General features: G+C 44.4%; 2 protein-coding genes across 4 annotated transcripts in view; both read right to left on the bottom strand.

Moving 5' to 3' along the window:
* Positions 1–172: 172 nt before the first annotated feature.
* cln3 (CLN3 lysosomal/endosomal transmembrane protein, battenin) lies at positions 173–8,810 on the bottom strand. Of its 3 annotated transcripts, none has more exons than XM_079746144.1 (16): positions 8,748–8,810; positions 8,475–8,551; positions 8,329–8,389; positions 8,093–8,189; positions 7,907–7,990; positions 7,307–7,386; positions 6,699–6,784; positions 6,187–6,259; positions 5,525–5,668; positions 4,812–4,978; positions 3,932–3,984; positions 3,661–3,729; positions 3,187–3,242; positions 2,650–2,743; positions 2,028–2,168; positions 173–1,806 (listed from the first exon to the last, which is right to left on the bottom strand). In XM_079746144.1, the coding sequence occupies exons 2-16, from the start codon at positions 8,530–8,532 to the stop codon at positions 1,690–1,692; spliced, it is 1,380 nt and encodes a 459-aa protein (XP_079602270.1). In that variant the 5' UTR covers positions 8,533–8,551; positions 8,748–8,810; the 3' UTR covers positions 173–1,689. The 3 variants fall into 3 exon arrangements, with proteins under 3 accessions (XP_079602270.1, XP_079602271.1, XP_079602269.1); XM_079746145.1 differs by having other exon boundaries at positions 8,329–8,365; positions 8,748–8,807; XM_079746143.1 differs by having other exon boundaries at positions 8,329–8,365; positions 8,475–8,535; positions 8,748–8,793.
* A 708-nt stretch (positions 8,811–9,518) lies between these two features.
* The window catches only part of LOC307082990 (fructose-bisphosphate aldolase A-like), a 9,313-nt gene continuing 5,406 nt past the window's right edge, over positions 9,519–13,425 (bottom strand). The window contains exons 5-8 of the mRNA XM_079746759.1: positions 12,974–13,057; positions 11,942–12,116; positions 10,903–11,102; positions 9,519–10,195 (exon numbers count right to left, since the gene is read on the bottom strand). Of these exons, the coding sequence (XP_079602885.1) occupies positions 10,100–10,195; positions 10,903–11,102; positions 11,942–12,116; positions 12,974–13,057 (555 nt within the window). The 3' untranslated portion in view covers positions 9,519–10,099. The remainder of the gene's footprint in view (positions 10,196–10,902; positions 11,103–11,941; positions 12,117–12,973; positions 13,058–13,425) is intronic.

Here is a 13,425-nt window from a genome sequence, read left to right as displayed (position 1 = left end):
CGGTTTAAGATCAGATATTTTCAGTATGAATAAAAATGTCAAATATTCGGTTTTTGTATAGTTTCAAGAAACAAAAAAAAAGACTGTTGTATTGCACAGAAAATAACATGTAATTCCAAAACAATTTAAATCGTTTTTATTATCATTTGTATTTTCATGATATATTAGACAGTTTTTGCTGTGTTATGTCAAGTAAAAACATAGTTATAGCAACAACATGTGGCATAATAACACATTATGCCACATGTTGGTGAAGATTTAAAAGATGTCAAAAAAGTTGTGCACTTTAGCTGGCAACCAATTACTGATTAATATTAATGAGATAGTTCTCAGTTACTCCCAGAGAGCATTATGGGAGTTCTGAATCCTATTTTTAGCTTGTCTCTCTGGATAATCCTTGAGAAACATTTACTATTGAATAAACCTAACACATTGTAAAGATGATTTAACATTAAGTCAGAAAAGCACATCATCTAAAACACCCAAGCATTGGCAGAGGCCAATTAATATCAGTAAGACATCGTTTAAGTAGCAATCTGCACATTGCAACTACAGTTGCAAAAAAAGTGTGTTGATTTAACAATTTAACAACGATTCACCATTTTGCCTTACAAGTCCATTGTAGAGCAATTACAAAACAATATAATAATACAAAATGAAAGTGTCTAGTGGACAGCTGCTCTAATTTTAGGTAGAATCATGACCCGCTCACTTCACGTTTCAACCATCTAACAACAATATTCATGAAAATTATATAATGTACATGAATGTCTGGTGTGATTTCAGCAGATTCTCAAACTATGTGGATGAGTCAAGGAGAGGCATAGGTTCAGTTTGGTCCAACCTTTTCTAGGTATGCTGAACAAGAACCTTCTTATAAATAAAAATAAATCACAAAAAGGGAATGTTTTTGGAAAATAATAATACGCAAGATAAAAATGTAATGCATTAAATGAGTCTTGAGAAGCCGCTGCTATCCATAACTCCTACTGGATCTGAATTGCACATCACAGGCCGCAAAACCTACACCTTGAATTCCAAAGTATACGGTATATATACACGTGGCCTTCTGCAGTAGGCCACATATTTAAAAACAAGTGGATAGAGCCTAGGGGTATATATCACATTCACAACCGTGTGTATTTCCATTAGCAGCCATTGCAAAGGTTTGCATAAACCTTTGCATAAAACTTTTTCAAGAGTTGAGTTCAGGAAATGTATCACGTTTGGTTTGCACGTTAGCGATGTGTTCTTCACCTTTGCTATGCATGGTCAGGTCCTCGTACCGTGGTAGCCACTGTGCATGTTCAGAATGTACAGAATGATGGGTGGTGATAGCTAGGCTCAATCTCGCATGCTCAAAACCGTTTTTGGAAATTTGGACTGACCAACCCTCGACAAACACTACCCACAGCAGGCTGACCAGACCCAGTGAGTGAAGAAAAATATGTGCTTGATGTGCTAGGCCATTTTTAAATACATTTCTAGAATAAACAGCCAAGGAGTGACTGGAATAAACAGGACTGTGCTATAAGACAATGCCTGGCAGTAAGTGTGGGGCTGGCTACAGAGATCCACCATTTTGGCCGCTCTGAGTGTGGCCCCTTTAAGTGTGGCCCCTTTAAGTGTGGCCCCGGTAGGTTTGGCCCCGGTGGGTGTGGCCCCGCTGGGTGTGGCCCCTGGGCTTTGTCACAGAGAGCAGAAGTAGCTGTGGGCGGGGAAGGCGGTGAGGGCGGCCAGGGCGATGCCCAGGGTGTCTCCCACGCTGGCAGCAGCCATGGCGAACTCCCTCTCCCGGTCACCTGACTGGAGACGGTGAAACACCCAGCGCATGATGATGACAATCCATAGCTCATGGAACACAACTTCAATTTCTAAAGGTTTGGAATAATATTTGGAATAATTAATTCCAATCTTTTGTTTTTGGATATGTGATTTCTTCCTTGATAAAGCACTGGGAATGGCGTTCAGCTTTATCAATGAACCAGCCGTGCTCATAGACTCAACTCATAGAACCACAGACTGACCTCCTTGCTTATGAAGTAGAAGGTGTTGACGTAGGCCGCACCCCCCAGTAAGCCCTCATAGAGGACGACAATTAACACCAGCCATGGAGCGGGCAGGAATTGGAAATACACCGCAGACAGCAGGAACACTGCGTTCACCATCTGATCTCAGGGAGAAAGAGAGAGAGAGTGTGGGAGAGAGAGAGGATTTATTAAATGCAGACAAACATGCAGTTCATTCACTGAAAGTTACAAACACTAATGGTCCCATTTAGCCTGCCTCACTATTGATACTGTTGCTATAAACGGCTCTGCTAGCGATCAGACAAAGAATAATGTAATTATAATCAATATCAGGGCCAATGTTTAGAGTAGAGAACCAGATACTAGTGTAGAAATGCTGTAGGAATCAAAGGCAAGCTTACAAATGCAAGTCACAGAATAACTCAACTAGCATGCTTGACAATGCTAATACTGCCAAATGAAATGCAAGTAAACACCCACAAGTGGTCGGTCTGCCCGACATTGCGAAATGTAAACACACACGCTGCCAAGAATGAGCAAGGCCAGAATAACCAGAAGTATATTAGGGTAATTATGTTAGTCATGAAACCCCACACAGCTGGTCCATGGACACACACACCTGGAGCAGCGCCAGAGCCCAGAGGTTCCTGATCTTCACACACCGCAGGGAGGAACGGGACACCAGCACGCCCACCTGGTACAGGGTCTGGTACCTGTGTGGACCAGCGCACACACACACACACACACACACTCAATGCTTTCTTTGGATTCACAAAGGACATACATTTTCAGTTACACTGGACTGTGGAGTTCAAGGGTACAACCATCGGCGTCTTCTCCACACTGCAGGCTTCCTATGGTTGCTGAGAGTGGGCTATACAAGCAAAATGCTCTTGACCTGACAATATGATCATGACTGGCATTGTACCAACCCTTTATTTTACTGCAATTGGTGCTGTGCGCAATGGTTTTAATACAGACACACCCCCTTCCACCTATAGACACACCCACCCACCTATACACACACACAGACACACACACCCACCCACCTATACACACACACACACACACACACCCACCCACCTATACACACACCCACACCCACACTCACATACTCACAAAGACAAGACCATACGGTTCAAAGACAGTTACTGACCAGCGATATTGTTCAGCGTGAGTCATCGTGGATTTTGGGAAGAAGAGAAGTTCCAGCTGCGGGAGAAAAGAAAGCAAACAAATCGCACACAAGAAATAGAGCAACAAGGAGAAGCAGCTGTAGCCCTACTAGGTCTGGTTCTGACAAAGAGATGATTGACTACAGATGAGCCCAGAGCAATTTTTCAGAAATAAAAAAATGATGTATTCTGATGCGCTACAATTGATGACACTTCTGTGTCCCAGTGTCATCATCCAGGCACCTATTGGCATCGTTGAGCTCACCGCTATCTGCTCCCTAACGACAAGTCTCTTGACGACAATCCTAAAAAGTCGACTTATTAATTTACCAAACAAACAAAATGATGTGTCGTGTGATTCTGTACTGCTGTGTTGTTTGTGTGATTGATGCCCTCTGTGATGGGACTCGGAGGGGACCAGATCTAGATAGAACCAGAGGGGTGTGTTCACTCACCAGACCCTGGTTGATGAAGTACTCTGCGTAGTAAACCGTGCCCAGGGGGAGCACAAACTTCAGGATCATCTGAGTGATGGGGACCAAAGAACAAAGAGAGGTATGGTCGTACAAAACTGATTTCTCTTTGTTATGCATTCGTTATACATGCTGGTTTATTAATGATATGCTCAGGCACATGCCTGTTGAGCCAGTGATTTGGAATGAGTTGATACAAAATACAGGATTGTATCAATTTCGTGTGTGTGTGAGTGTGTGTGCATTCACTCACTTTGATGGTGCGCATCTTCTCAGTACAAGAGAGGGGTCCGCTGGCTCTGTCCTCTGATGTGTTCAGGGAGGAGAGACGTGGTTATTATTCAGCAGCAAAGTGCAGCCAAAGTAAGATCTCATGGGATCCAAACACTTGCTTGTTCCGGTCCCTAAAAGCCTGTACTAAACGGGGCAGAAGACCTTTCGCATATTTGTACTCAAATATTCATAGGCTTTTACTGGCTTTCGGCTGAGAACTGGCTAACATGAGCTCAATCTCGGGGAGCTGACCTCATAGGATGCCTTTCAAATCGGACTAAAAGAAATTAGAGACAGGCCCGTCAGTCCGTCAATGTTTTAGCTAGCCTGGTTCCTCTGCGTGACCCTATGTCGTGGGTGGTGTCCAATATTTCTATAGATTGAGATTTTATCGTTTATTTTTCACAGTTGTGATCTGTAATTTTCTGTCTTTGTCCACTGTGCCTCCGTCTAGCTCGACCAGGCCCCGGTTGAGTAAAACAGAGATACGGCACGCTGGGCGACAATGTGCAGTCAAACAAGAAGTAAGCGAGCAGGCTTTGTCAGCTTTCATTCCAGTATCATCATCTTCATCATCCTATCAGCATGTGACAACTCTGTCTAACAATGGAAACGTGGGAACGTTTACGCAAGAGCGCAAGCTTTAGCAAACCTTGTGTAAACTATACTTCAGGCATGAGGCACAGCTGCAAGGTACTCTGTAAACAAACCCATCCAGGCCATCACTTCGACCCTGTTATTGCTCTTTGTATGGCAGCAACTACATGTCAAGCAACTGAAATCCCTTTATCTACCCATAATATTTCTTAGGTCAGTTGATTTGATTTGCCAGGTACCCATCACCCATCGCCATCACCCACCTCTGGGTCCTTTCTCCTGTTGCTCAGACTCTTCCTCCTCCTCCTCTTCCTCCCTTTCGTCCATCAGCCGGCGTCGTTCTTCAGCTCCGCCCCTCCCCATAGGCCCCGCCTCTCGTAGTCTACGCCACTGGGGGAACATCGGTGGGAAGGCCAGCAGGAAGAAATAGCTGGGAGTTTGTGAGTATAGTGTGAGAGACCCATAGAGAACCGCATGTGTTCACCATGAGGCTGAGATGAGCGCAACACACAAAGATTTTGCGGAAAATTGCAAACAAAACGCAAAACTTACAATTGGGTCTTTCAGGATTCAAAGGGTCTGTTCCAAATCTAGTCTCCTAACGCTCAAGCTTAGGTTTGATCACTCGAGCATTGAGCCTCATGGTAGCCCGAAAAAGGGAAGGTTTCTGTTTCCCGGCTGTCGATCGGACCAATCACGAACTCCCGACATGTAGCCAATGGCGATTGTTGTACGCAGCCATACAGTGGTCTCTGGGCTATTATATAAATATAAAACCAACTGAATTTTCGGTCGAGCATTAGACAACTGAAACAGCGCCGGCAACGGAGCTGGAGTTAAAAAAAATGTGGACATTTAGCAGGAAGCACGAGGCGAATCACAACGAAACGGACCACCGTAACACGCATTAGGACGGATCCCAGATCAGCCCTGTGACCCTGTGACCCCGTGGACCCTCCGCGTGGGGGCCTCTCACCTGAGCAGCATGGCCACGGGCACCACCAACATGGTGAGCAGCGTATCCGGGGGCGACAGGCCCGCCTGGGTCAGCGCCGAGTACATGAGGGCCCCGGCCACGCCCGCCCCCCCGGTGCCCGACCCCCAGCCCTCCAGCACGTCACTGAGGATGAGGAGGAGGAGGATGATGGTGGTGAAGGTCGAATGGGGGATGGAAAAATGAAGACGATGGAAGAGAAAAGAGAAATCAATCAGTGACATATTGGTTGGGGAGCTAAGAGGCCGCTTGAATGATTTATTTTCGCATATATATGATGGAATATGCCAGGTTCAAACCGCACCTTAACCTCTATTTTGCACTACTATTTAGATCTCCAACCACATTTCGTTGTCTCTGAACTTGTATTCTGCACACTGACAGTAAAGTTCAATCTGAATCTGAATCTGAATGGAATCAATGCACAAAGCGACACTATTTTGTAACTGAGAATACAATATTTACGCAACAAAATGTACAATATAATCATCTATATATTTTTTTAGGATTGTTGTATATTGTTTATATTTGGGTTTTTCCCAGAATAAAAACCCGGATACCACAGGTAGAAAAACAATGGCCTAGCGGACACCATGGCAGACTGGAAATAGAAAGGTAGCAGGGGGAGGATGAAATGTTCTCACCTGCTGAAGAAGGCTGTGAGGGAAAGGAAGGACAGCTCTCCCAGTCCGGACCCCATGCTGGCAAAGACAACACCTAGAGACGCATGGTTCATGTCAAATAATAATCGTTGAGGACAGAATATGTATATCGAAAACGGTTCTAGCAGAATGTAGAGAGTACAAACATGTCATCTGTGTGACAACGTCAACATTTCCCCAACCTGGATGTTATTAATAGCAGTAAAAAGTCATCTCAGTGTTTTAAATTCATTATATTTAACCTTTTATTTGATCACAAAGTCTCATTGTTATCAAAAATCCTTAAGTTAAGGCTGTTAATCATTATAGGCAATTTGGGTAACGATGCCTTATAAATGAAGATAAATTTCAGATGCATATGTCTTGTGCAAGGGACGCCCATCCAACCTGTACTCAGTGGGCTATCACGTGTCGCGTGTAAATAATTCAGACTAATTCAATAAGTTAAACATCAGCAGCACACAACGTATTCAATAAAGCGTGAGCTCAATTACCAAGAATGCTCATGGATATGGTTGTGGAGAAGGACACCAGCAGAAAGCTGGTCACTGTGGCGCCGACACAGAACAGCACTCTGAACCTAGGGAACCGAAACACAACACAGAAGACTAACTTTAGCTGGTTAAACCAGCACACATACTACATACAAGTTGTACTTCTGTATATGTGCAGCTGTCTCTACGTCTATTTTCAATTACGCATTATATTTTTGGAGTGAACTTCAGCAAAACAAACAACTCTGTAAACTAAGACGTTCTCAAATGAAGTGGGAATGTCACCAGGAGTCGCATGCAGACTTTTATTATCAAACCCTGTATTGCGTTTTTGCCTTGAACTGTATCTTTGTGTCCTGGATGTTGAATTGTGTCGAATATTTTACCGGGTAAACAAAGCTAGAAAAATAAAGATCATCTCATTTAATATTATCAATCATCTAAATATGACCAAATTAGGGATGTGCCAATGTGGTGTGGCCTGACCTCAAATGATCAGTACGAAATATATAAACAATAAGATATAATAATGACCCTGTGAGGTTGAAGGTAGGGCTGTGTCCGTATGGGTACAACCCTACCAGTGAGCCTGTGAAGTCGTCACTTACCCATAGGGCACATGGTGGATGTAGAACGTAGCGGACAGCTTGATGACGAGGGAGGGCAGAATGTCAGCCAATAAAACCACCTGGGGAGCAGGGGAAGAGGGAGTCGGGATCAACATCATACCTCTATCCGTAGGACTAAGAATGGACTAAGAATGATGGCACACGACCCTGGTTCTAAGCAAACAAGGCAGATAAACCCTAGATAGGTTTTTAATCTATTATTGGCCCTAACTAACTGAATGCAATGACAACTGGTGAGGACCTGATCATGGTGAATTCAAAGAGGGAATAATAACAGGAAGGAAGGGACACATTGATATAATGTTGAGGAATATGTTCCTCACAATAAGATTGTGTAGCCAATACATTGAATAGCGCAACTACAACAAAAACTCAGGGGGATGACAAAAATAAGCATTCCAATATAGATAGGTTTTTAAACCAACACTGCTGGCACGAATATGTTATAATAAGTAATGAAAAAATGCACTTTTGCACCGGTTTGTTGCATTGGAAGAAATATACATTGTGTGTGGTGAGTCTCACTCATGATATGCGAAGACACATTTATGTTTGTGGGATGGTGTTTAATGTATTTACCGCAGTAGAGACAGGGTTGCAGTCATAGCGCGTGCTGTTGCTACTATTTCTCACTTCAAAGTTACCGTCCAGTGAGGGTGGAGTCTGCAACAGAGACCGAAACTGTTTGAATAAGGCTATTGCAAAACCTAATTCTAGTATTGAACGTTTGTAGCCGATAGGCCTATATATTGGTTTTATTCTTACAGGAGTTGTTGAGTTGTCCGACTGCTGTTTGGTCAGAATGTCATGGGCTGCACTCAGCATCACCACATAGGCAAAGTTGTTGCACAATCCAAGCACCCTGACGGGGGAGGTCAAACATATGAATCGTTAACGGGAACCTACACGTTTGGTAAACAATAGATTTTCACTCTCTAACAATAGTTACTGGGGTCGTAAAAAGGGAGTGAGCTGCAAGTTATAAGAACCAGTATTCTTACCAGAATCCAGACCAATTGCGGATCTTTGATGAACGGCCTGTAGGGAATACAGAATAAATGACTGTGGAATAAACAGTTGATTTTAACGTTATACACAAAGAAAACCATATTTATTAAATGACAATTCTGTCAGATCTCTGACTCACCCTCAACCTGATTATGTGTGATCACGCGATCTGCGTCCAGGCTGTCTGCTTCGTCCATGATCTACCAGACAGGGAAACTAGTGACTTTAGGATAAATAACCAGCTCGTTAACCGGTTAAGCTGGTAAACAGGCTGTCAGCTCTGCCACTTAGACAATGTTGACTTTCCTAATATTATATTTACTGCATATGGCCAAATATATCCATAGCGAATGGTAGGTTTATGTTAAAGACGAAGGACAAAGAAATATGAGCTGACACTAATAAAATATACTTGTCTTGTTTCACATCCTCTTCGCATTTTCATGTTTCAACCTGCGGTGTTTCACAAAAATAAGTCCTTCTGAAAACACATTCAACACGAACGTTCCGCCATTATTAATTCACGCCATTGATCAAACCATTCTTTTACTAGATATCGTTTCATTTCATTAATTTTCTTAACCCTGGTTATAACGTACATAATTTATTTCCAAGCTTCAGCTTATGATGAAAATATCTGCTTCCTTGTATTTGGACGACGGAGCACATGGCGGAGGAGCAGGCTGATATTCCGCCAGTTCACCACAAGGGGGCGGCGTGGACATCTGCTTCCTTGCATTGGGATGACGAGGCGCATTGAGGAGCAGGCTGCTATTCCACTAGTACACCACAAGGAAGCGCCGTTGAGACTCTCTACCTGCTTACCGACTGTTAAAATGACGTGGTTTGGACCACGTAAGTATTGTTTTAAATATGACTTGACTAAAGAATGATAGATGTTGTTCAATGTAAAACCTTAATTACATTATTTCAAATCGTGATCAATTAATCAATCTCCTATTACTGCACCCTAGACTAATGACCACAATAAAGGAGGTAAATCTAAGATCACAAAGCGCACTCATCTTTGCATAAGTCAAGTAATTAGAAAAGTTGCCTACCATCCGCCACTACACCAGTTGGTGTATTCAAACAAGGTAATCTTAATGGCGTGCATATTAATATATTTGACACTAGTAAGCTCATTGTTAAGAAAATTGAAGAAAAAAATGAATCCAAAAAATGTAGTAGTATCAGTTATATTTTATTTGTTTTTCCTCCAGTGCATATACTTTAGTTATAAGCGTCGACACAATTCGATTGAACCAGCCTAGGTCTTCCTCCAGCAGGTGTTGGGAGTTTGGAGAGATGAAGGCACGACTACTTAGGATTTATTAAAATAGATCTTATACTCACACAAGACCTAGGGGTTAAGAGACGCACACACCTCACTGGACAACGTTAATACCGCAGGGTCGTATCCCTGACAACAGTCAGGGAGGACTGGTTTTTTTTTCTTTTTTTATACTCATATGGAGGGGGTTTCGAGTGCACAGTAGATGGGGTGGGGGGGACAGGGACTAAAGTGACACAGCACGACACGTGACAGCACAACAAAAAATAATAATAACCATGAGTGACGTTAACAAAGTCCGTGGTTAGAAACCCTGGCGGGAGGAGTGTGTTGGAGTGGGGGGCAGGGGGTACAGGGGGTGGTATCTGATGTGCCCGTGTGCGATGCAGCAGGTGACCGGTTGGAAAACATCTAGGCTCCCTGGACCATGTCGTAGTCATGTGATGAGGGGGGGGCCGGCTGGGAGACGTCTAGTAGGCGTGGTTGGCTACGTAGAGGGACTCTCCCCCCGCCGCCCCCTTGTCTCCGCTGGACACGTACTTGCCCTGGGAGGCCAGGTTGTTGTTCTGTAGGGGGGGGGGGGGGGAAACGAAAGATACGGTTAGACAGAATGAACTAAAGCGGCGACAACACGACTCAAATGGAAGACAAAAGTGAGGCTCATCAGTGATTCTGTCTCTCTGAAGCTGTCTCTTAAGTCCATTGTTGATAAGGCGTTATACCAAACTAAACTTCACTTAACTTTAAGCTATAAGACTCAAGTTCATGTAGAAATGACAAAAGGAGTAGCGCGCAGTCTTACAGAGGTGCACGGTTCTAATTCTGATACAGAAAAGCTTTTCCTGATTACAGTAGGATATTCTTTAACTTGTACAATACGTCACAACCTTTGATTCAGTTAAGGAGGCCCTTAAAAAAAAGTACTTAGAATCGTGTAGCGTCTTATCCTAGCTATCTAGTTGTATACGGTGAATGGGTTGATTTAGCAATTGTAAATGCTTAGCACTTGTTTCTATGGACATCCTGACTGTAACGACGTGATTCATTGTTGTTTCCCTTTCTTCTGACGAATGTACTTAATTGTAAGTCGCTTTGGATAAAAGCATCTGCTAAATGCCCTCAATGTAAATGTAAATGTAGGACGCAAGTGCAGAGTCCACGCAGATATCTGCTGCCTTACAACAAACATCCCACACCGTTAACCGCATGATGACCTGACCGCAAACACTGGGTGTTCCAGCTCGGGAGAGAAGCCCCAGACCTCCACACTCACCAGGGCTCTCTTGATGTACTCCTCCTGGCAGGCCTTGCCGTTCTCCTTCTTCCCCCCCCAGGCTTTGAGGGCTGAGGCCTGCAGGGCGCGGCCGTAGGAGAAGGTGAGGGCCCAGGGCCGGCCCAGGGGACACTGGTTGATGGCGTTCAGGTTGATGGAGGCCTCTTCCTCGCTCTGACCTCCGGACAGGAAGGTCACGCCTGGAGAGAGGGAGTTATAAGTAACGGCTCAGAGTAGAGAGATGTGTTATGTGTGTTACATGTAGGTGGAGAGAGTTATAAGTAACGGCTCAGAGTAGAGAGATGTGTTATGTGTGTTACATGTAGGTGTAGAGAGTTATAAGTAACGGCTCAGAGCAGAGAGATGTGTTAAGTGTGTTACATGTGGTTTGAGAGAGTTATAAGTAACGGCTCAGAGTAGAGATGTGTTATGTGTGTTACATGTGGTTTGTCAACGCTGTATAAGTTAACATTTGATTAGAAGTTGGTAGTATATGAGATCTAGAATACTGAGTTATTTCTTAATCATCATACCATCATTGACCGTACTTCAAAGTCATCGGTTGGATTCTTGAATGACTATTGATTGATTATAATAACTATTGGGTTGCCTGCACATTGTTTGGTTGAATTTAAGTAAAAAGAAAGAAGAAAGTAAAGTAAGTGAAGCCTGTATTTTTTCCTATTAGAAAAGGGCCTTGCTACAGTCTTATTCTTTCATTTATCTTTCAATCTGTGCAATCATCCATCTAACTGTCACCACTCCATACATCATCATCCACCATAAGCAACAACAATGCATGACTGCGCAACAGCAAAGGCTTTTACATATTTAACAATAGATCCTGCTCCAAAACATATCTTATAAAATAATGTATTTCTATTTTATATATTTATAAAGCATAGTATAAATATAAAATATATTATTGTCTCAAGTACACCTTTGCACCCCTACTGTTATCCCTCCATCCATCATCCATCATTCATCCACTCATCCAACCGTCCGCCCGCCCGTCCGTCCGTCCGTCCGCCCGCCTCACCTGGCACTGCGGGGGGCACGGTGCGGCGCAGGGCGGTGACGGTTGCCATGGCGACCTCCTGGGCGCTGTACTTCCTGGTGCAGGAGTGTCCGGCGGTGACCATGTTGGGCTTGAGCAGGGTGCCCTCCAGGTAGACGTGGTGGTCGGACAGAGCCTTGTAGACGGCCGCCAGCACCTGTGACAGGACGTCCTTCACGTCACTCACATGCACTGCGGACAACACTGAACAACCCTCAAGGGCGGATCATGGCGCCACGGTCACGCAACCCAAGGGGGCTACGGACCCCTTGCGTCCGTGCGGACCCTCCTTGCGTCCACCGCGAGGGCCGGAAGTGCGCCCCCCAGAAATTGTAACCTTCCGTCGAGGCGACGCAGCGGCAAGGGCTGTGATTGGTCCGCTCACTGAAACCCGACGATGCAGTTTGCTTATTTGATGAGTTTGATGCATGATTCTTGCGATGTCCGGGTTGTATCTTCATGGTTGAATTTCTTGTTGTATACGGGGAAGGGGTTAACCTCACAATGGCTAATGCTCGGCACTTGCGTCTGCTAAATGCCCTAAATTAAAATCCAAATGTTGAATGCACTCATTGCAAGTGCTTTTGGTAAAGGCCTCAGCTATGTAAATTCAATGTAATTTGATATAATGGATTAGGGAATACGCTAAACATATAATCGGACACAAAGAGAAAATCAAAGAAGACCATCTATTGGCCTTTTTTCTCCTATCACAACACCGCATCATTAGAAAGTCCAAACTGATTGTGAGGAGGCAGAATTTGACCTTGTGTTGAACTTCTCTTCATTTGGGCTCTTTGATTGAGACATAACGGCTCATACTGTTCCCATGCTCACTATTGTGCTCATTAGTTGTATGAACAACAAAGCATAGGTTAGCCAAGAGCCCACATTGCAGCCATGCTGTGGTCATTCATTCAATCATTCAAATATTGACACACACACACACACACACACACACACACACACACACACACACACAGGTTGCCACGGGAACCGGCCGCGGCCACTGACCTTCTCGGTGACGTACTGGGTCCTCTGCAGGTCGTGGTCGCCGTCGGGAAGGATCTCAGGCTCCACGATGGGCACGATGCCGTGCTGGAGGGGGGGGGGAGATCACAGAGCCCACCGTCAGGAACCCAAAGAGACAACAGCACTATGAGGCCAGGTGGAACCGTGTTGGGCCGTACCACAGGCCCCGTCATGGTCGGACAAATCGTGGGTGAGCCTGGTAACACTAATTAGGGGTCTGCTCCTTTTATGTGGCAGGGTAGCCCTGGGTAATAAGTCTACCATCCATGCCCTGGTCGGTAAAAGCAGAGCGATACCCGTGTGTCCTACGATGGATCTGGGTGAAAAGGGTCTATCGCCGTGGACTAGAGATGGGCGATATGGCCTAAAATCCATATTGCGATATACATTGCAGCCTCTTGCGATAACGATATAAAATCATAAAACAACCGTTT

The sequence above is a fragment of the Pollachius pollachius genome (genome assembly GCF_949987615.1).
Source record: "Pollachius pollachius genome assembly, chromosome: 11".
Lineage (NCBI taxonomy): Eukaryota > Metazoa > Chordata > Actinopteri > Gadiformes > Gadidae > Pollachius > Pollachius pollachius.
The sequence above is the reverse complement of the archived record's forward strand: the minus strand, read 5'-3'. Positions and strand labels throughout refer to the sequence as shown.